This window comes from Leuciscus leuciscus, assembly GCF_965113295.1.
Source record: "Leuciscus leuciscus genome assembly, chromosome: 13".
Taxonomy (NCBI): domain Eukaryota; kingdom Metazoa; phylum Chordata; class Actinopteri; order Cypriniformes; family Leuciscidae; genus Leuciscus; species Leuciscus leuciscus.
In genome coordinates this window covers 704,864-728,858 of record NC_138737.1, presented here as the reverse complement: position 1 = coordinate 728,858, position 23,995 = coordinate 704,864, and the positions used below count along the sequence as shown (strand labels likewise).

Here is a 23,995-nt window from a genome sequence, read left to right as displayed (position 1 = left end):
ATAAATATGTCATTAATAAAAGTACAACCGGTGCAGTGCAATTAATATAGTAATACCACAGTATTCTCCATAGTTCGTTGAAGTACCATAGCGCTATGACCTTTTGACAGTGACATTAAAGTCAGAATTTCAACTTTTTATTTAGGAATATGACTTTTTAAGTCATCATTTTCACTTGTATGTCATAATTTCGGCGTGTGTCATAATATTTGACTGTCATTTTCACGATTTTTTTATGTCAATGATGATATTTAAGTCAGAATTTCAATTTTGACTGTTTAATATCATAATTATGATTTCATATTATGTTGATTTAATATGTAATCATTTTGAAATTCTATGTTATAATTATGACATTAAAGTCAGAATTGCAACTTTTAATTTAGGAATATGACTACACTCATTAATTCTGAAACTACTTAAATGTGTATTTTGCTGATAAATATGTCATTAATAAAAGTACAATCGGTGTAATAATTAACATGGTAATACCACAGTATTCTCTATAGTGTGTTGAAGTACCATGTATATTATATTTATAAAAAAAAAAAAACATTCCAAGTAATGCAGTGCTGAACTGAAATGTACTAAATGAAATAAATATATAAATATGAATATATTAAAATGAGAAGTTCTACAGAGCGAATTTTACAGAAAATAATTTAAACATCAAAATTGTACATGTTTCTTTAGCTATAACCCAGAGACATGTGTAGACTTCAGAGGTAACACTTTGCAAGTTCATGAACTATATGCATTATGCAAAATATATATATATTTTACAGCATGTATTAATATTTGAGCAAGACAATTGTACCTTGATCATTTATAGTACGTTAATTAAGGTTAACAGATCAAATAAATATTAAAACTCAATTCAAAATGTATTAGTAGATGTTGAAATTAACCAACTAACAATGAACATTTATTAACCTTAGTTCATGTTTAAAATGTAATCTTGTTGTAAAGTGTTACCATTTCATATAAATCCAAAGAGTCAAGCTTAAGGATGGCCATATCTGCAAAGGCCAGAGCATTAATATTGCATGAACGTGCCAGCTTGTGTTTGTCCTCTAGAGGGCGCTCTGGCTCTGTGAATGACAGCACACTCTTCTCAGCCGCTCCAGAAACGGACACAAGCCGGAAAAACTATCGGTGTGGATTTTCGCCAATAACGATAGTTCCACCAATCAAGTATCGGGACCGATATATCGGCAGAACCGATCGACCTCTAATGTATAAACCATAGTATATCAATATCACTGCACTGATACTAACAGAACTTGAACTGGATTGATCTGAGTGGTTTTCCAGCTGAAGTTGTGCTGTATTTGCTGCTTTGAAACGGTCTAGACTACAGTCTAGAGTAACGCTGAGGACCTGAACTGTGTTTTGTGTCTCCAGGCCGCCAGTTTCCCAGAAGTCCTCGGCTCGCTCTGGTCGTTGAGGCTCGTTTCGACGGAGAGACTTTGGCCACAGACGCGGTGGAGCATCGAGAACATCCTCAGTTCTGCACTGAACTGGCCTGGGAGCTCGACCGGCGGACGCTACACCAGCACAGGTGTGTATCTGTACCAGCACAGGTGTGTGTGTGTTTCTGCCCCAGCACAGGTGTGTGTGTGTATCTGCACCAGCACGTGTGTGTGTGTGTGTGTGTGTGTGTGTTTCTGCACCAGCACAGGTGTGTGTGTGTATCTGTACCAGCACAGGTGTGTGTGTGTTTCTGCCCCAGCACAGGTGTGTGTGTGTTTCTGCCCCAGCACAGGTGTGTGTGTGTATCTGCCCCAGCACAGGTGTGTGTGTGTATCTGCCCCAGCACAGGTGTGTGTGTGTATCTGCCCCAGCACAGGTGTGTGTGTGTTTCTGCCCCAGCACAGGTGTGTGTGTGTATCTGCACCAGCACAGGTGTGTGTGTGTGTGTGTGTGTGTGTGTGTTTCGTGTCGCACAGGTGTCGAGGTGTCCATGAGCAAGACACCTAACCCCAGCTGCTCCCGACGAGCTGGATGGCGCCTTGCATGGCTGACACCGCCGTCGGTGTGTGAATGAGTGAGTGAATGTGAGGCTACATGCTGTGGTGGCCATGGGTCTGTTGAAAGCGCTATATAAATGCAGTCCATTTACCATTTTAATGTAAAGGCTAATGGAAACACGTCTTCTGTCTGCTTCCCACAGGCTCCAGAGGACACCCATCAAACTGCAGTGTTACGCCGTGGACTCCAGCTCGGGTGCCAGAGAGAGTGTGGGATACATCGTCCTCGACCTCAGATCCGTGCAGGACATCAAGCAGGTCAGAAACCACACGCTGACCTTTCAGCATCATTACTCCAGTCTTCAGTGTCACATGATCCTTCACAAATCATTCTAATATGAGGATTTGATGCTCAAGAAACATTTATGATTATTATCAATGTTCATATTTTTGTGGAAACTGTGATACATTTTATTTTTCAGGATTCTTTGATGAATAGAAAGTTAAAAAGAACAGCATTTATTTAAAACAGAATCTTTTGTAACATTATAAATGTCTTTTCTGTCACTTTTGGTCAATTTCATGTGTATTTGATTAATATAAATGTTCTCTAACTTTTGAACAGTAGTGTATCCTGGTTTGGTTTCTTCAGAAAATATTAAGCAACAAATTTAAATAATAATCATAAATGTTTCTTGAGCAGCAAATGTATAAATAAATGTTTTTGTGCTCAAGTTTAGAGAACGTTAATTAAAGACCTTTAAAGGAACACTCCACCGTTTTTTGAAATAGGGCTTATTCACCTTCTTTCCTACATTTAGATAGGTGGGCAAATGCATTTTTGTCTCAGTGCATGCATTGTTTTAGTTTGACAGGGTTGGCGCTAGCTTAGCTTAGCATAATGAATGGAATCCTTTGTTGCCAGCTAGCATGTCCTGAGTAAAAGTGATATAAAAAAACAAAAAAAACACACCTAATTACTTCTTGTGGCCTGCGTATTCACAACAAGTACAAATAGCGATGCAGATTAACACTAGGCGATTTCCTATGCAGATTTTGACTTGGGACTATATTAGGGGGAAGCACAGGCGAAGCACTGCTACTTGGGCGCAGAGATATCACGCCCAAGTAGCAGTGCTTCGCCTGTGCTTCCCCCTAATATAGTCCTTAATAGATAAGTCAATATCTGCCTAGGAAATCGCCTAGTGTTAATCTGCATCGCTATTTGTACTTGTTGTGAATACGCAGGCCACAAGAAGTAATTAGGTAGGTTTTTTTTTTTTTATATCACTTTTTTTCAGGACATGCTAGCTGGCAACAAAGGATTCCATTCATTATGCTAAGCTAAGCTCATGCCGACCCTGTCAAACTAAAACAATGCATGCACTGAGACAAAAATGCATTTGCCCACCTATCTAAATGTAGGAAAGAAGGTGAATAAGCCCTATTTCAAAAAACGGTGGAGTGTTCCTTTAAGCAAACATTCCTAACTTTGAGAGAATCTTGACAGAACGTTCTGAGAATATCCCGTGTTCGCTGGGAATTAATATAAAATACTCTACAGTTCAAAAGTTTTGGATCAGTAAAAGTTTTTTTGAAAATAAATTAATACTTTTATACATCAAGGACACGTCAAATTGACCAAAAGTGACAGTAAAGACATTTATAATGTTACAAAAGATTCTATTTTAAATAAATGCTGTTCTTTTGAACTTTCTATTCATCAAAGAATCCTGAAAAATAAAATGTATCACAGTTTCCACAAAAATATGAACATTGATAATAATCACAAATATTTCTTGAGCATCAAATCATCATATTAGAATGATTTCTGACACTGAAGACGAGAGTAATGATGCTGAAAATTGACAGGAATAAATTACACTTTACTATATATTCACAGAGAAAACAGATGATTTACATTATAATAATATTTCACTGTTTTTACAGTATTTTTTATCTAATAAATGCTGCCTTGGTGAGCAGAAGAGACTCTTTCAGTGTACGTGTCACGTAAGGTTTTCCTGTATTTGTAAGTCGTGTGTGTGTTCTTCAGGCTCCTAAATGGCATCCTCTGCTCAGCAGCAAATACACGAAACTCAAACCTGCCCTCCTGATCGGTGTGATCTTAGAGAACGACACGAAGCCGACCGCGGAGACGTTCAAGGCTAAGAAAGCTCCGCCGAGAGCAGGTACTGCACGTACACAGCTAATGTTCCTGCTTTCATGTCTTCTTTCCTTCCCAGTTTCCTCATGTTCTCTGCTTCTGTTGATGGGCTGCAAAGCATCATGGTCCTACCAACTCTCTACAGTGTGAGTACATCACTCGCATATGTGACCCTGGATCTGAAACCGACTCAGGGTCACATATGCGAGTGATTTAACTCGCACGGGGATATCTGTGGCAATATCCAACAATACATTGTATGGGTCAAAATTATCGATTTTTTTTATTTATTTTTTATGCCAAAAATCATTAGGATATTCAGTAAAGATCATGTTCCATGAAGATATTTAGTAAATTTCCTACCGTAAATATATCAAAAATGTATTTTTGTGAGTGAATGCTGCACAATCGCCAACATAAATGAACAACTTTAAAGGAGATTTTCTCAATATTTAGATTTTTTTGCAGATTTTCAAATATTGTCCTTTCCTAACAAACCATACATCAATGGAAAGCTTATTTATTCAGCTTTCAGATGATGTATAAATCTCAATTTAAAAAAAATTACCCATAAGTCCAGGGGCACATATGAGACTGAAGCTGCGTCTCAGTTCGCCTTCTTATACTACGCCCTGAAAGCATGTACTCTTTTTGTGAGGAAGAAGTGCATACCTTTGAGTGTGTGTCAGAGGAGTAGACAAGCTTTAGGACACACACTATCACGGCATACAATTGCGTGTTTAACGGTTGCTCTCTGTCACTGTAAACTGGCCTGTCAATCATCTTATCACAGTAATATGACCTGTCAATCATCTTGTCAAAGATAAAATCCTCCACATTTCTTCCGTATCGGAGAGAAACACAGAAGCTCGTTGATCTGCAGTCGCGGGTCTTTCATGCGGAGACTCTCCTCATATTAATGCATAATGATGCTTTTAAAAGTTAATGGCCAAACGGATCTTTATAACATTGTTATTTCAGATGAAATATTACACAGATAACTTTATATAAATATTTTTCTATCAGGTTAAACTGTGATTAGTCACTCAACCCTTTATCTAAAACTTTATCATCATGCATATCCGCCATGTTTTGTAGTTTTTTAACACTTTTTACTCGTGTTTGTAGTTCCTCCTCCAAAGTGCAGTGGGTTGTGGGTAATATTAGCCTTTAGAGTGTGCATGGATCCACAATTGATTTGGTGGAATCACACACACACACACACACACACACACACACACACACACACACACACACACACACACACACACACACATATATATATACAGTACAGGCCAAAAGTTTGGACACATTACTATTTTTAATGTTTTTGAAAGAAGTTTCTTCTGCTCATCAAGCCTGTGTTTATTTTATCAAAAATACAGATTTTTTTTTTTAATATTGTGATATATTATTACAATTTAAAATAATTGGTTTTCAATTTATTATACTTTAAATTATCATTTATTTCTGTGATGCAAAGCTGAATTTTCAGCATCATTACTCCAGTCTATCACATGATCCTTTAGAAATCATTCTAATATGATGATTCATTATCAAAGTTGGAAACAGTTCTGCTGCTTAATATTTTTTCATAACCTGTGATACTTTTTTAGGATACTTTGATGAATAAAAAGAAAAAAAAGAAGCAAATGTTTTAAAAATAGAAATCTTTTGTAACAGCAATATCCACTACTGGTCAGTCATTTTTTTCTTTATTTTTTTTAAATAAATCAATACTTTTATTCAGCAAGGATGTGTTACATTGATAAAAAGTGATAGTAAAGAAGATTTATATTATTAGAATTGTTTTTTTATTTTGAATAAATGCAGTTCTTTTTAACCTTTTATTCATCAAATATATTAGACAGCAGAACTGTGTCCAACACTCATAATAAATCAGAATATTAGAATGATTTCTAAAGGATCATGTGATAGACTGTAATGATATAAAATATATATAATGTATATATTATATTAATGTATAGTAATGATCCTGAAAATTCAGCTTTGCATCACAGAAATATTAAATGATAATTTAAAGTATATTCAAATAGAAAACTAATATTTTAAGTTGTAATAATATTTCACAATATTACTGGGGTTTTTTCTGAATTTTTGATCAAATAAACGCAGCCTTGATAAGCATTAGAGACTTCTTTCAAAAATATTAAAAAACGTAATGTTTCCAAACTTTTGACCTGTACTGTATATATGCTTGTTTTTCCACACGGTTCAGTTCGTCATTGTTCAGATCAACATGAAATTAAAATGTAATTGCACCTGCTATTGTGGTGAAAGATTCATCAGAGCATTTATTCCAAAAAGTCAAATTATTGTTTCTAAAATGATAACAAAAGGTAAAATCTCCACTAAAACATCTTGATGCTGGTTAATGTGCTGAAGCGTCTCCGGTTCCTGTTGCCTCTAGCGAGCGCTCTGTTGCTGATGTCCCTGTAAACTCTCGGTCCCGCAGGTTCTCCAGCGCTGGTTCCTCTCGAAGCCGCCAAACTCACTGCGGTTCTGAACGAGGAAGAAGCTTTTCATCAGATCGGACCTGAAGATCTCTGCGCTGACATATTTGTGCTGTCGGTAACGGTGGCGTTTGCTACTAAACTGGAGCAGGTACATGACTCTCATTACTGGATCTCTGATGTGCTTTCCTCATCCTCATCTGTGTTCAGTGTGTAGTGTTGCTGTGTGATCATGAAGAAGCTTCAGTTCTTCTCTATATCAGTGTCAGTGTTCCTGAACTCCTGAAACGCCTCCATCGTAGTCTTGAGTTTCTTCCGGGAACGAACACGTCACAATATTCCTCATTATAATAATTCATACGCAGAATAAAGGGGCGGGGCCTGGTTGAGTTAGTTAGTAGTGTGTTAAACTGGCGGTTATGGTAAAAGGGGCGGGACATTTCCCAAACACACTTGAAGCGCTCGACCAATCATAACACACTGCTCCAGCCGACCAATCAGAGCACTGTGTGCTTTTCAGAAGGAGGGGCTTCATAGAGACCGGAAGTAAACAGAGCGTTACTGACAGACTGGGAAGAGAGGAGCCGCAACAATGGAGAATATGAGGAGAATAATCAACATTCAAGCAGGAAAACCTGTTCTAGTAGAGCCTGAAACAAAACTTAACATAATATGACACATTTTCTGCTCTTCAGTTGATCTCCAGCTCGACGAAGCTGTCCGTTGAGGGGTCCGAGTTCTTCTTCTACTACACTCTACTGGGGAACGACGTCACCAGCGAACCGTTCCAGAACCTCATCAGTCCAAACTTCGAGCCAGAGCGAGCGTCCGTACGCATTCGCAGCAGCGAGCGAGTCCTTCGCCTCTTCCTCAGCCAGCAGCCGTGTCTCCAGGTGAAGATTACCATCGTGTAGACCAGGGCCCGTGTTTAGGCTTAAGTTTAAAAGTAGGAGTGAATCATGAATTCTCAGCACTTAAATGGAAAGTTCACCCAAACATTAAAGTTAGCCCATGATTTACTCTCCCTGAAGTCATCCTAGGTGTATATGACACTCTTCTATCAGACGAATACAATCAGAGTTATATCAGAGCCCGTCTACGGAGAGCCTGGCCACTCCCTATTAAGTCCTATTGCAGCCTTTCTCAAACTTTTTTCAGTCAGGGCACCTTTCAAAAGTGCATAAAATCTCTAGGCACCCCAGTGTAAAATATAATTTAAAAACACTGCATAACCCAAATGTAAATGCAAATTTTATATATATATTTATCTAAAATGAATTTACAATTGTATTAATCCGATCATATGTTTAACCCTTTCACACGTAAATTTAAAATATTCTGGCTGACCCGCCAGCGTGAGTTTTTCAAGGTGACCGTTATTTAGAATGTGTCACTTTATGGTTTCCATGGTGACGCGTCATTGCTTGTCACGTGACACACCACAGCAACAACAGCGCTGAATGAATGATGATCTGCTTTTATGTCATTTTTCCTTTTTTATTCAAAATGTTCACAAATTTGTTAGATATGGCATGAAATATCTGATATTCCGATTGTCAAATATATGCAAGTGGAAGTGTTTTGTTTTTTGAACACAATTATAACGATCGCGTTAGTTGAGCTGTATGCGCGATGGGCGCCGCCATCTTAGTTTGTGCCGCAGACGCAGTTCAGAGAATCGGATCTGTTGGATTTACAACAAGTGAATTCATCCACTTCTCCCGAAATACATAAAAGTAAGTGGCAGGTGAACTGGGAGAAGAATAGAGAAAACTTTAAAGTTACTTACACAATGTGTATCTGATATGAATAAAACTAATTATAATGGAAAGGATTATTATTGCCTCTTCCTTTGACATCAGTGTGTATTTTACAAACTCTAAATGTATTGTTTTTTTTTAGTACTTATGTCTGAAACCTAAAACAAACATTATGTGGATGAAAACACTGAAAAGTTGTGATATATGACAGCTCTGAGCGCGCCTGTCTCTGGCTCAGCTCCAGCCAACACGCGAAAGCACATTTGAATTTAGCAGTTGATCACGTCATGCACTGACCGTTCTAATCACACCAGTGCTCCAGGGACCAGCCTAGACTGATCACACCGGTGTGAGCGTACGCTCCAGGGACCAGCCTAGACTGATCACACCGGTGTGAGCGTACGCTCCAGGGACCAGCCTAGACTGATCACACCGGTGTGAGCGTACGCTCCAGGGACCAGCCTAGACTGATCACACCGGTGTGAGCGTACGCTCCAGGGACCAGCCTAGACTGATCACACCGGTGTGAGCGTACGCTCCAGGGACCAGCCTAGACTGATCACACCGGTGTGAGCGTACGCTCCAGGGACCAGCCTAGACTGATCACACCGGTGTGAGCGTACGCTCCAGGGACCAGCCTAGACTGATCACACCGGTGTGAGCGTACGTGCGAAAGGGTTAAAAAGAAGAAGAATGTATTTATGTAAATTCAAATATATTTATATATGAAATATCCGATTTTTTTTTTATATATATTTTTTTTTCCGCCTACGTAATTTTTTGGCGGCACCCCTGACACAGTCAAGGGGCACCCCAGTGTGCCACGGCACCCACTTTGAGAAAGGCTGTCCTATTGTGCCGAATTTTGATTGTAGTTCCACTAGAGTGCCACTGGGGGTGATCGCCCATGAGTGCAAAATGAATGGGAGTCTATGGCGCTAGACGGCTAAATGTGTATGACGTCATTAACACTTTAAAAGACTTTTTAAAGCAAATTAAAGTGACTCTAAAAAATCTAATACCCAGCAATGTGTAATTTCTTTGCATCTCCTTTCGAATACAACATTCAAATTACTAGACAAAAAATTATATCCTGAGAAAAGTGGATTTTGAGGAGTATAGCGCCATAGACCTCCATTCATTCTGCACTCGTCCTGTGAGCGCCCTCATGTGGAGCCAGAGTGGAACTGCAACCAGTTCAGAAGCCAGAAGTTTACTGAGAGTGGAGCTTCTCCCCTTATTAGACATTCTCTGATTATATTAAAAAAATGTCCTGGCTCTTCCAAGCTTTATAATGGCTGTTTCTGTTTTGAAGTCTGATTATTAATTCCTATAAAGCCTTTATAAATAAATGTGACTTGACTAATAGTGATGAATGTGTGTTTTGCACACAGATCCATCTCTGCTGTGGAAACCAGTCTCTCGGCAGCACTGACGTCAGTCTGGCCGGTTTAATGAAGAGCGGCACTGATCTGACCAAACATTCGGCCACTATAGAGGGCGCCTTCATCCTTCAGCCCCCGAACCGGGTCAAACCGGACCTGAAGCCGGTCCCGCCGGACCTCCATCCCACGGTGGGCGTCTCGGTGACACTGAGAGCCGAGGATGTCAGCCATCAGGTGATCAGATCAGACGCATCATGTGCACGGTTATTATACAGTCAAACCTACAGTTATTCTCACATCTTCAACATTTCTCACATTATCACAGTTTATTCGCTATAGTTTAGAAAATGGTAATAAAATATGAGCAGAACTCAGTTGATATTTGACTGGTTTTGTCCGTCCTTCTGTTAGACTGTCTCACACATGAATTATGTTGAATATCTGTCAGCTGTTAAATTTAACTACACAATTAGATAATACCAGTTTAGCTCAACCAATCACCAAGCAATGCTTCATTCTGTTCAGTCTGTGTGTAAAAAGAGCATTTTTGGCTTGACTGTAGGGAACTAAAACCATCTTATTCTTTCAGTGTTTTAACATCTTTTTTTTAAACAGTTAGACATTGAAAACGGACCTAAAACTCCAGTGAAGAAAGGCCCCGTTCCAGCCGGCCGTCGTGAACGTCCCTCAGAGGAGCACAGAGTCCCGATGAGCCCGTCACCCGACAGGCAGTCACCTGACAGGAAGTCACATGACCGGCCTCTTCTGTCTCCGGCTGCTTCTCCTGAGCACTCGGAGAGCGAGGCCGAGAGTCTGACCAGTGATGTCAGACAGGCCCCGCCCACAGATCATGACAGACAGGCTCCGCCCACAGATCATGACAGACAGGCTCCGCCCACAGATCATGACAGACAGGCTCCGCCCACAGATCATGACAGACAGGCCCTGCCCACAACACATGACAGACAGGCCCTGTCCACAACACATGGCAAGTTTTCACCTCTCTCTCTCTCTCTCTCTCTCTCTCTCTCTCTCTCTCTCTCTCTCTCTCTCTCTCTCTCTCTCTCTCTTAAACTGCAGTTCATCCACTGGCCACTAGAGGCCGGCTGCAGAAGAGACTCAATCCCATAAACCCCCATGTTAAAATGCCCAACTTTACAGCAGAAAAACACATGTTTACAGTCTGGTACAAAAAGTGGTTTTGGTCTATATAGCTAATGTTGCCCTTCATGACGACTGTGAGGCGGGTGAATGTTTTTATAACTCATCCGTTTAAATTATATTTAGGCTTAAAGTTCTGCATAATTAAGGGCGTGGCCACTTGAGTGACGGGTGGATTGCCACTGATGTCACTACTAGCCGTTTGTCTGCTGTCTGTTAGCGTCACGTCACCTCAGCTAATCCGCCTCGCTGCACATTGTCGTTTATCCGTGAGTGACGCGCTAACAAGATGGCTCCGCCCACTTTGGGCTTAAGAAACACTATGAGTGACGTCACACACACTACGCACATATTTATTAGTCTATGGTTCACGCACATGTAGAGTCTGTGGGATGAAATGGCATTAATTTACACCACAGTTTCATCTGTTTCAACTATACACTATTTCCTTTAGTTTTCCGCGGAAGTTAATTAATCAAATTTAAGGTCATCGAATCCTGTTGCGTGATCCACAGGCTCATGGTTTCAGAGCAAGCCATCTACTGGTAATGAATTATGACAATGTTTGCTTTATGGCCTGTATATTGTAATAAGTAATGAGTGCGTGTTTGATCTCCCCGTTTAAATGAGAAAGCATTTAAGTATAAGTAGTGTAAGTAGCAAAGCAGATGCGTTTCAAAATAAGAGTCCCAGTGTAATTCGGGCTTGTTTTATATCATATCAGCAGAATCCATAATCGAGTGACCTCTTTGTATTAATATATATCAACCAATTTTTGTGCATATGCATTGAAAGATGCTTTATTTTGGTCTTTACATCTCGTTCAGTTCACTTTACCACAAAACATGATGTTCTTCCTCAGTGTTTCTGTCTCGTTCTCCAGCACACATATCTGAACATCCTCAAATCAAGAGACATTTACTGGAGAAGTCAGATATATTGAGTCTGAAAAATGAATAAAAATGAAGTGAGTTTGTGTTTAAAACAAGAACAAATATCTGCCAATGGAGTCAGAAAAATAAACAGAGATTTTTTTAACTCATTTGATGATATTTTGTGCTGTTTAAAGCATAGATTAGCTTAATTTTTATACATTTTACCCAAAAAAGGGGGAAAAAGACCATTTTGATTTAAAAAAGTTTAGATATTTGTGCTGGAAAACAAGAAAAAAATACTTAGGAATCTCATTATTCTTTTTAAATATGATTAAAAAGAAATCTAATTTCTTCTGCCATGGCGCTGTAGATGCAATAGCAGCGCAGGATTGAATATTTGTGCAGTGCTTTTCACAATACACATCATTTCAAAGCAGCTTTACAGAAAATGCATGAGTTGTTATACAAGACATTTGTAGTTTGTTTACTCCTGTGTGTGTGTGTGTGTGTGTGTGTGATCATACAGCATCATAATAACACCGTATCATCATCATCTGTGTTCAGTGTTTTCAGATGTTCCTGCTCGTGTTTCTCCGGGTGAAGCTGATGATTCTTCAGTGTCTGTTTCTGCCCCTAAGATCTCGATCCCGGCGTCGGCTCATCACTTCTGCTTCTCTCTGGACCTGCGCAGCGTTCGGGATCTCAGGACCAGCTTCCCGGTCAACTGTGTCCTCAGGTCAGATCAAGTCTCCTTTATTTATACAGCGTTTTACACAACACAGAGTTTCACAGCAGCTTTACTGAGATAACAGGAGAATAATGCCAAGTTTGTTTCCAGAAGAGAATAGCGTCTCAGTCCAGCTTAAGTAAGTTCAGTGATGCTTCATTTCTGTTGTAAAAAAGTTGTTAATTTAGTTCATTTATATATATATATATACAGCCGCTCTGGATAAAACCGTGATGTCATCGTCCAGCTCAGTTCAGTTCTCATATAATGCTGTCAGTGCAGGAGATCAATAATATTGTGGAAGATTACATTAAATGTCCCCGAATAACCAAGACATAAGCCGAAGGCTGTAAAAGCCTCTGTAACCCAGGTGACTCTGGGAGTGTGAGCGGACTGAAGTGTTGTTCCTCGTGTCATGACTGGGTTCCTCTGGTTGCAGATACGCGTACCAGTTCTTCGGCAGTGCGTCTCCCATCATGACGAGTCCAGCGGTGGAGGTGAAGAAGAACACAGAGGTGTTTCTCCCACAGTCCTTCTGTGCCTTTGACTTCGCCACTCTGCCCAATCAGCTTCAGGACACGTTCCTCAGGTGAGATCACATGCTCTCCGGCTGTCAGTGCGTCTGAAGTCACACACAGGCTCTATCACACACACACACACACACACACAAAAAAAAAATATGATCATATAACACCGATTTTATCATCACTGCATTGGTTACCTATAAAGTTCCGTATTAATTACAAGGTATTGCTACTGACTTATAAAGCCCTAAACAGCTTAGCTCCAGTCTATTTAACGGATCTTCTATCGCCCTATAATCCATCGCGCTCTTTAAGATCACTAAATTCAAGGCTTTTGGTCATACCTAGGATATCCAGAACCACCAAAGGAGGGAGAGCATTTTCACATTTGGCTCCAAAACTCTGGAATAGTCTTCCTGATACTGTTCGTTGCTCAGACTCGCTCTCCCAGTTTAAAACTAGATTAAAGTCGCATCTCTTCAGCCAGGCATTCATATAATCCCACAGTTCAAACTACAATCCGTCCTCTAGCTCATAAATGCCAGAGGAGAACTGGCCCCCGACTGAGCCTGGGTTCTCCCAAGGTTTTTTTTCTCCATTAGGTCACCTGATGGAGTTTTAGGACACCATTAGGTCACTTGATGGAGTTTTTCGGTTCCTTGCCACTGTTGCCTTTGGCTTGCTCAGTTGGGGATATTTTGGGGATATTTAATTTAATTTTATCAATCAATAAATTCCTCTTGAAACAAACTTTGTTGTATTATTTTAATTTAATACTGTGAAGCTGCTTTGATACAATCTGTATTGTGAAAAGCGCTATACAAATATACTTGACTTGACTTGACACACACACACACACACACAGGCTCTATCACACACACACACACACACACACACACACACACACACACACACACACACAGGCTCTATCACACACACACACACACACACACACACACACACACACTCTTTTTATTACACACACACACACACACACTCTGCTTATTACACACACAGGGACGCGCAGCAGCACACAAACTAGCCATATATAAAAAATAAAAGAATTACAATGTAAAAAATTATTATAGTGTACATAAAGATATGGTAAATTATAGTGTATGAAATGTGCTATATAAATAATCTTGCCTTGTCTATGATGAAAACACAAAACACTTGTTGATCTGTTGTTGTTGTGTGTTCAGGGTCCCTCTGCTGGTGGAGATGTGGCACAGAGAGCCCAGTTCTCCTGATGTTCTGCTGGGTTCTGTCAGTATTCACCTCTCTCGTCTCCTCAGCTCAGAGAGAACACGGTTCCTGGACCCGTCGGGCCGGCAGCGCTGGAGACAGAGCTGGACTGAGAGGATTCCCATCATTAAAGCTCACGGGTTCGTCATTTCATTCTGCAGGCGCAGAAAAATTTGTAAAAACATTGTTAAAATAGTCCAAGTGACTACAGTGGCTCAACGTAGGCTCACTATTGGCCAGCATCACTCGCATGACCAGCGTCGGCCAATAGTGAGCCTCCGTTCTGACGTATAACTCGCTCAGAGAAACGCAGAAGAAAATGAATAGTTGAATAAAGTCGTTATTTGTGTTATTTTTGCGCACAAAAAGTATTCTCGTCGCTTGATAAACTGAAGGTTGAACCACTGTAGTCACATGGACTATTTTAAACATTGTCTTTACTAACTTTCAATAACAGAAGCCTATGGAGGAGTGAGACAGCACTCAGATTCAATCACAAATATCTTAATTTGTGTTACGAAGACGAACGAAAGTCTGACGGGTTTGGAACAACATGAGGGAGAGTAATTACTGACAGAACTTTCATGTTTGGGTGAACTAACCCTTTAATAGTTGTAATTCATGAATGCTTTGAGTACAGAGTTATGGTTGTTTGTACTTTATGCATGCAGATAAAGTTAAACATACTTGTATATCAGTGTGCGATTTAATAAGAGTTTACAGGACTATATTCAGTTGTTGGATCATGTCTCGGCTCAGTCCCCGCAGCGCACAGGTCTCACCTCTAGATGGCGGCCTCCAAACACACAATGAAATCTCTAAGTGAGGGTTCGTTTCTCTTAAAGGGACAGTTCACCCAAAAATGCACATTCTGTCATCATTTCTTCTTTTTCACAGCACAAAAGACGACGTTTTGTAGAATGTTGGGAGCCAGAAAACATTAGACCCCGTTGACTTTCAGTGTATGGAGAAAAACACTGATGCATTCTACTGAGGATCTTCTTTTGTGTTTAGCAGAAAGAAAGTCATACAGGTTTGGAGTGACATGAGGGCGAATAAATGATGACAGAATGATTGTTTTTTGGGGCTGTTTAATCCCTGTAGTCAATTATGTTATCCCTTAAAACTCATCTTTGATCACCAAAATGACAATCACAATGACCAAAATGAAAAATTCTTCATGCCTTAAAATATCTTGACTGTAACTCGACACCCTTGCCTCATTTAGTATGCGCGGTTCTATGAATATGCAAATGAGCCCCGCCTCCACTCACTCAGCTCAGAGATCCACTGGTTGACGATCACACGTTGATCTGATTGGTTACAAGGTAGTTTGTGACGTCAGAAACACCAGCGATTTCAAAGCGTGTGTTTGAGACTGTCTTTGGTTCACTGCAGTTTTAAGGAGGAAATACTCAGCAATGGTGTCGACTTATGAATTTACACATGGTTTGTCTTAAAGCATATTAAAAACACCACATAGACACACAAACAACATTAAATGCTGGATCTTCACCACAGGGGGACTTTAAGGATCTTGTTTTCGTCTGATCGGTCTGTGTAGAGGAAGTATCTCCAGGCTGAACTGAGCTCTGTGTCCGTGTGTCCGCAGGTCTGAGAAGTTGGCTGAACTCTGTTATGTGAGCGTTCTTGAAGATCTGGGTTTTGTGAAAGCTCAAGAAATCCTCGTCTCTGAATCCTCACAGGTGCTGTATCAGATGTTCACGTTCACATTTATGCATTCGGCAGATGCTTTTATCCAAAGCGACTTACATTTACACTCTTATCAGTTCTTGCTCACCTTGGGAATCGAACCCATGACCTTGGCGTTGCAAGCGCCAGCGCTCTACTGTTTGAGCTACAGTTTCTGGAGTGTCTGTGAATGTTAATGCGGCTTGAACAGGAGAATTATGGGTAATGTTTGTTTGCAGGCAGCAGTGGCTCCTCATCAGGGTCAGGGTGGGTCAGAAACACTCACGCGACCCAGAGAAACCCTGGAGTACAAGGCAGCGCTGGAGCTGGAGATGTGGAAGGAGATGCAGGAGGACATGTTTGATGATCAGGTATCAGTCCATCAGTCTCTGGTTAAATGTTTAGTCTTTTACTGTTCAAATTAGCATAATGTGTATGAGCTTGTGGTTCTGAGATCAACACTAATTCCACAGGAGAAGCTTTTCAAAGACTCGTTTAAATAATATATATGCAGACTTGCTGAATGCTGACGAGAGATGAGAAAGATTTATATAGTTTGCCTTTCTATTGCTAATAATACACTATTATAAAAAAAATCAATTATACTGTTTATATAAACTCGGAATTGCAATAAAGTTAGAATTTTGAGATATACAAACTTCAAAAAGGTGAATCTGTGAAACTCCACATGCGTATCACGTGTTCAGTCTATAGATATGAGTGTTTGAATATATATGTGGGCATGTGTCTTACTCTACAAATTGACCTCAACAACTTACTCTGGCCTTAAAAAACATGATGGAAAGTTCTGACTGTGTGTGTGTGTGTGTGTGTTCAGCTGAAGCAGAAGGAGTTGAGTCACATGCAGGCGCTGGCGGAGGAGTGGAGAAGAAGAGATCAGCAACGAGAGGCTCTCATCAAGAAGAAGGTCCGCGCACACACACACACACACACACACACACACACACATACACACACACACACACACATACACACACACACACACACACACACATACACACACTCTGACTGCATAAAGGGTTAAATCACACAAGGAATGTTCAGGCTCCTCACAGTAGTGCATTAGTAGTTTGATCTGCTGTTATGATCCTCTGGTCACGGTCTGCTGTCGTTCAGATGTAGAAGAGCATGAAAGACCTCATCATGTGATCTGATCATACAGAGTCCCACAGGATTGGGATTAGTGGTCGACTGATATTGATTTTTTTCGATCATGGTTGATAGAAATCGCTATTTAATTTAAAAATAGTAAAAACACATAAATAATAGGGGTGACCCCGAATAGTCGAAGATTCGATGCTTTGATAGGAGGAGCCTGATTCGACTACCGATCTCACGGTCGAATCTTCGCAGAGGTGTTATGAAACGAGGATCATGCCACTTTGGCTATTCATGGATTTCATCCGGTCCCTTTCCACAGGTGTATTAATCAAGCACAATGCAGTCTGCATTCATAATCTAGGTGCTTGATTTTATACACCTGTGGAAAGGGACCTGATGAAACCCATGAATATGAGGGCGCTCAATGTCTGATTTCACGTAGAACTACCGGTTTTCTGTCAATACGTTAATATTCAGCCTATTATGATAATGCTGTATATAAAAATGTGCAAAGAAAGAAGCTTTTAGTAAATATTTTTTAACGTGCGTGAATAAAGCCAAACACCCCGTGACAGATTTAAGTTTCACTTTCAATCCGTGACCGACAGAGGAGCGTCTTGGCGGCAAGGATTTAAATCTTTAACACTGTCTGGGATAAGAAAATCTAAAGTGTGGATGTACACCATCAGAAAGGATATTCTCCAAGGCTGGATTTAGCATCAGGAAAACCATGAACGCACTTCTGCCGGCCAACGTTAACAAGTTTGGTTTTCCACGGGACATTCTAAAATGCTTAACGTGAAAAAAGCTTTTAAAACGCTTAAAAGGCACTTTAACGTGGCTTAATGTACACAGTAGCTTACACACTTTATGTGCAGATAAGCAGATGAACCCAGAATATGAACGCAATGCGTTCCTCCTAGTAAAGCGTTTTCATATTTTAATTTAACTCTTTTAGGAGATTAAGTCGTTAAACGTTTTTCACGTTACGTGTTTTAGAATGTATTTTATCCGCGCGCACAAAGGCTCCAGCGGACACACACAGAGTGAAAGACTGGATTTGTTCTCTCGATCAGGTATAGGGTACAAGTGATTTAAAACTTTTCAGCCGGTTCTAATTTGATTTGTGGGATGCTGTGAACATGTTTAGCTAAAGACTGCCTCTCCAGTTTAGCAGTTATTGTTGTTTCTGCAGTTAAAAAGACAAAGTAGAAAATTCTGGCTATTAACGTTATTTTAATCATTTCTTTATTTTAATTGTATTTATTAATCTGTCAGGGTTATCTAATCTAACTATTTGTGGCTTGTGTTTTGAATATATGTTCCCCTGCACTTCAGGCATTTTGCACACATTTGCTCCTCATCTTGTGACTTGATTCTGATTTATTTCGTTTTGTATTTTTATTTATAAGAAAGGTATATTCTGTTCTAATTTAATTCAGTAAATTAATTGTTTATTTTTTCGGTGCATCGATGTTGTGCTGTACTTAGAGCCTGCTCGCACAGGTAATTTAGCCGATTTAATTTGATTTGCATGTGAAATGCAAATCCTGTCTGCAGTGTGGCCTTTCTGGAGTTATTTATGTTATTTCTTAGTTTTATTGATCCAAAATGTTTTTATACATTTTTTTTCTTCTATATCTTTGTATGATTTTCTGTACATCGCGGCTTTGAAATGTTAAAGCCCCGCCCCCATACACATGATTCGACTATTAGTCGACTATAGGCAAGACTTGACGATTCTGATTTGACTATGAAAATCCATAGTCGGGGACACCCCTAATAAATAACAATTGCTGAAATGAAATGAATTTTTATTTTACATAATATTTATTTAGATCTCACTGCTGGATTCACCAAGGGTTGTGGAATTAATGTTTATTTTCAAAGACTTGTTTAACATAATATACATGCACACTTGATGAATGCTGACGATAGAAAGGCAATCATTCACATTTATGCATTTGGCAGACGCTTTTATCATTGCATTTCAGGGTACACATTTACATTCTCATCAGTTCCTATCAAACACTATAATTCTTTCTCTACTACTAATAATAGAAATACAAAGACTTTTTGTTGTATATCGTTTACTTTGTTTAACCGTTGTCTAATAATTTATTATATAGATTTGTAAAACGTTATGAAAGCTTGTTTCTGCCATGAAATAAAAAAAGGAATTCCGACTTTTTAAAAACGACTTTTTCTTGCAATTGCAAGTTTATACCTCAAATCTGACAAGTGTGAATTGTGAGATAAACTCAGAATTGCGAGGAAAAAGTCAGAATTGTGAGAAACTTGGAATTGACAGGAAAAAAGTCAGAATTGTGGATATAAACTCAGAATTGCGAGGAAAAAGTCAGAATTGTGAGGAACTCGGAATTGACAGGAAAAAAGTCAGAATTGTGGATATAAACTCGGAATTGCGAGAAAAAAGTCTGAATTGTGAGAAAAAAGTCAGAATTGTGAGAAAAAAGTCTGAATTGTGAGAAAAAAGTCAGAATAGTGAGAAAAAAGTCAGAAGAGTGAGATATAAAGTCAGAAGAGTGAGATATAAAGTCAGAAGAGTGAGATATAAACTCTGAAGAGTGAGATATAAACTCTGAAGAGTGAGATATAAACTCTGAAGAGTGAGATATAAACTCTGAAGAGTGAGATATAAACTCTGAACTGTGAGATATAAACTCTGAACTGTGAGATATAAACTCTGAAGAGTGAGATATAAACTCTGAAGAGTGAGATATAAACTCTGAAGAGTGAGATATAAACTCTGAAGAGTGAGATATAAACTCTGAAGAGTGAGATATAAACTCTGAACAGTGAGATATAAACTCTGAACAGTGAGATATAAACTCTGAACAGTGAGATATAAACTCTGAAGAGTGAGATATAAACTCTGAAGAGTGAGATATAAACTCTGAAGAGTGAGATATAAACTCTGAAGAGTGAGATATAAACTCTGAACTGTGAGATATAAACTCTGAACAGTGAGATATAAACTCTGAACAGTGAGATATAAACTCTGAACAGTGAGATATAAACTCTGAACAGTGAGATATAAACTCTGAACAGTGAGATATAAACTCTGAAGAGTGAGATACAAACTCTGAAGAGTGAGATATAAACTCGAAAGTTGGAATTGTGGATATAAACTCGTAATTGCAAGAGAAAAAAACTGCAATTCCCTTTTTTTAATTGTATTTCTTCATGATGGAAACAAGCTTCCATAAAGCAGTGGCAGTAAACGAACCAAGATGGAGAATGCGTTCTCAGTGCTGTCAAAATAAAAGTCCTGCTTTTGATGCCGATAATTACAAAAATGCTAAATATCGGCTTTGCTGATTAATCTTCCGACCACTAACTGGAGAAACATGACGGAGAGCAAATGATGACCTGAATGATCTGTGGGAATCTGTAGCAGTCTCGTGTCACTGAGGTTTATGAGCTGTTGTTTCCTAGGAAGTGGAGTACAGTCTTCTGGAGGAACAGCTACAGAGAACACTGTCTGATCTGGAGAAGAGAGAGCGAGCGCTGGCTCACGCTGAGGCCGAGGTGAGGCGTCGCTGTCCTGCTAAACGTTAGCCTGCGAGCTTCAGATGACTGACTGTGCTTGTGCTGGTTTAGACACAGAGACTCCAGCGCGAGATGCGATCTGAACACGAGCTCAGCATGCGAGAGCTACAGGACAGCAGCCGGCGTCTGCGAGAGGACTGTGACCACCAGGTGGAGCTGGAGAGGTCAAAGGTCAGGCAGCTCGAGGATCAGCTGACCCGGCAGCGACAGCAGGTAAACGCAGCAAACACACCAGACACGACCTGTGAGATGATCTCTGCCCTTCTGGAAGCGTGAGCTGGGAGGGGCCTGGTGACCCCTGGGGTCGTGAGGTCAAGAGGTCACGCCTGCTGGATCACTGACTGCTGTCAACACTCGCTAATCCACCCGTTCTTAAGTGAAGTGGTTTACTGGTAATCTAGTGACATAGAGGTGTGATCCTGAACTTTACATGCCGGATCGCCGTTTGTCAGTCTTGTAGTATCTGAGAAGTGACGTGTTGTTACGTTTACATTTAGTCATTTAGCAGACGCCTTTATCCAAACCGACTTACATTTACATTTAGTCATTTAGCAGACGCCTTTATCCAAACCGACTTACATTTACATTTTGTCATTTAGCAGACGCCTTTATCCAAACCAACTTACATTTACATTTAGTCATTTAGCAGACGCCTTTATCCAAACCAACTTACATTTACATTTAGTCATTTAGCAGACGCCTTTATCCAAACCGACTTACATTTACATTCAGTCATTTAGCAGACGCCTTTATCCAAACCGACTTACATTTACATTCAGTCATTTAGCAGACGCCTTTATCCAAAGTGACTCACCAATGAGGAACAGAAGGAAAGAAGTGCTCAAAATACAGTTTCAGACATTGCTTAGCGTAGCATAAGCCAGACAAGGGAGGGATTCAAGGAAAAGGAAATATTTTTATGATGTTACCCATAACTGACTGTGTTTACAATAATTTCGCATCATAAAATATTCTGCATGTGTGGCGGGAAGAAAACCAGGATCAGAATCGATTCGTTGAACACAGACTCGTGATTTTTCTCCTCATCTGAGAGTCTCTGGGTTACTGAAATAAAGCCAGTAATATTGTGCTGGTCATGTGACTCATTGTTCTGGTCATGTGACTGTATAACAGTAGTACCATGTTCACCATGATGATTTTGAATGGCTTGAAATATGATTGGAATCGCTTCAAAAAAGGAAAATACAGTGAAGTGCAACATGTCATATTGGCTATATAACATTATTATGAGAACATTATGATTGTGTGTTTGGAACATGGATTTTAATGGTGAGACTTTTTGTAATCAGGCTCTCAAAAATAATATAAACATTTGGATTTATCGGCCAATATATCGGTTATCGGCTTTCAAATATAAAGAATTATCGGTTATCGGACACATTTTTCATATCGATGCATCCCTAATAATATATGAAGGTTTTGTGCTGATCTGAGATCTGTGTCGCCGCTTCTTGAAAGCATTGCAGAGTCTGGATGTCATCTGGTTTTGAAGACACACTTTCATATGTTGAGTCTGGATTTCATTTGTTGCCAATAAGGGTCAGAAAATATTGGAGGCTTGAGGCGAAAAAGAGACACAAAATGCTCCTGCACAATTACAACTAAATCTATTCTGACTTCACGATTAAAATCAAATGTGAAAATGGCAGCATCACATTTAGATCTGCTTATGTCGCATCATCATGTTTTGCAGCATTTTTGTTGAATTGTGTTTTTTTTTCTCTATTGTCTTTTCTTTCTTTTTTTTTAAGACGCACTTTAATTTATTGCTATATATACACTACCAGTCAAAAGGTTTTGGATTTTTAAAAGAAGTCTCTTCTGCTCACGAAGGCTGCATATATTTGATTAAAAATACCCCCCCAAAAATAGCCTGGTTAAAACCAGACCATTCTCAGTAGTAACTGAGTTATGGTCTGGCAGAGCTTCATTAACTCATTTCCAAAGGGGCTCAAATGCCTCTGGGAGCAATTGGATAGACCTAAAACCAATCAGAGCGATCGTCATCGTGTAAAGCCCACCTCAACGTTTCTGATTGGTGCCTCGATTTGGACGGATTAGAAATGGGCTTGAAGGGGCTCTTTGCCAGACTACTTGCAGAGCAAATCTAAATTTGCCGGAAGTTTGTCTGGGTTTTCCCAGGCTAAAGAAAAAAACGGTATTATTGTTAAATATTATGACAGTTTAAAATAACTGTTTTCTATTTTAAAATGTGATCTATTCCTGTGATCATTCTTGTGATCAGAAATCATTCTAATATGCGGATTTGATGCTCAGAAACGTTCTATTTATCAACTAATCCTGAAAAATAAAAATGTTAATAACTGTTTTCAACTGATAATAATTATAAATGTTTCTTGAGCATCAAATCATCATATTAGAATGATTTCTGAAGGATCATGTGACACTGAAGACTGGAGTAATGATGCTGAAAATTCAGCTTTGATCACAGGAATAAATGACACTTTAAAAAATATTAAAATATAAAATGGTTATTTTAAATTGTCATAATATTTAACAATATTTTTTATTTTTAATCAGATAAATGCAGCCTTGGTGAGCAGAAGAGACTTCTTTTAAAAACATTAAAAATCTTTCCGATCCAAAACTTTTGACTGGTTGTGTGTGTGTGTGTGTGTGTGTGTGTGTGTGTGTGTGTGTGTGTGTGTGTGTGTGTGTGTGTGTGTGTGTGTGTGTGTGTGTGTGTGTGTGTGTGTGTGTGTGTGTGTGTGTGTGTGTGTGTGTGTGTGTGTGTGTGTGTGTGTGTGTGTGTGTGTGTGTGTGTGTGTGTGTGTGTGTGTGTGTGTGTGTGTGTGTGTGTGTGTGTGTATGTTTTATATGATAATAGTGACTGTTTGTTATTGGCATGTTTCAGGCGTGTAGAATGTTCCCAGGAGTTCTCGTTATCACTGATGTAATTAATCACCAGACCCAAAGCTGAGTTTTCTTCTGTCGTGAGATCCAGCGTCTGTTTCCTATTGCCTCTGAGGGAGAACATCTCTCCGTCTCCGGCTCTCAGACAGCCCACTGCTGAAATACTTCAGCCTGCCGTCTCATTTCTTCCCAGAAAACATCTGGCCCGCCACAGCGCTAACAAATCAAGCAAAGTAGGTTTCTGACATGCGAAAGAGAAGATGAGAGCGCTCCGGCGTATATATCGCCTTCCCTCTGGTGTCAGGAACGTGTAAACATACATTTGTCCCGCGTCGACACACACTAACCGGTTTATCCAGGCAGAATCCTCCTCTTTCTGGACACAATCTCCTCGTTTGCGAACACCAAACATGGAGTGTCAGATC

General features: G+C 39.6%; 1 protein-coding gene across 1 annotated transcript in view; it reads left to right on the top strand.

The window, feature by feature from the left end:
* The window catches only part of cep120 (centrosomal protein 120), a 40,088-nt gene that overhangs the window by 319 nt on the left and 15,774 nt on the right, over nucleotides 1-23,995 (top strand). Inside the window, exons 2-16 of the mRNA XM_082188858.1 lie at nucleotides 1,405-1,561; nucleotides 2,174-2,288; nucleotides 4,027-4,162; nucleotides 6,614-6,762; nucleotides 7,307-7,504; nucleotides 9,766-9,990; nucleotides 10,372-10,744; nucleotides 12,357-12,528; nucleotides 12,959-13,108; nucleotides 14,246-14,428; nucleotides 15,901-15,994; nucleotides 16,220-16,351; nucleotides 16,819-16,908; nucleotides 20,562-20,654; nucleotides 20,727-20,888. Coding sequence (XP_082044984.1) covers nucleotides 1,405-1,561; nucleotides 2,174-2,288; nucleotides 4,027-4,162; nucleotides 6,614-6,762; nucleotides 7,307-7,504; nucleotides 9,766-9,990; nucleotides 10,372-10,744; nucleotides 12,357-12,528; nucleotides 12,959-13,108; nucleotides 14,246-14,428; nucleotides 15,901-15,994; nucleotides 16,220-16,351; nucleotides 16,819-16,908; nucleotides 20,562-20,654; nucleotides 20,727-20,888 — 2,429 coding nt within the window. The remainder of the gene's footprint in view (nucleotides 1-1,404; nucleotides 1,562-2,173; nucleotides 2,289-4,026; nucleotides 4,163-6,613; nucleotides 6,763-7,306; nucleotides 7,505-9,765; nucleotides 9,991-10,371; nucleotides 10,745-12,356; nucleotides 12,529-12,958; nucleotides 13,109-14,245; nucleotides 14,429-15,900; nucleotides 15,995-16,219; nucleotides 16,352-16,818; nucleotides 16,909-20,561; nucleotides 20,655-20,726; nucleotides 20,889-23,995) is intronic.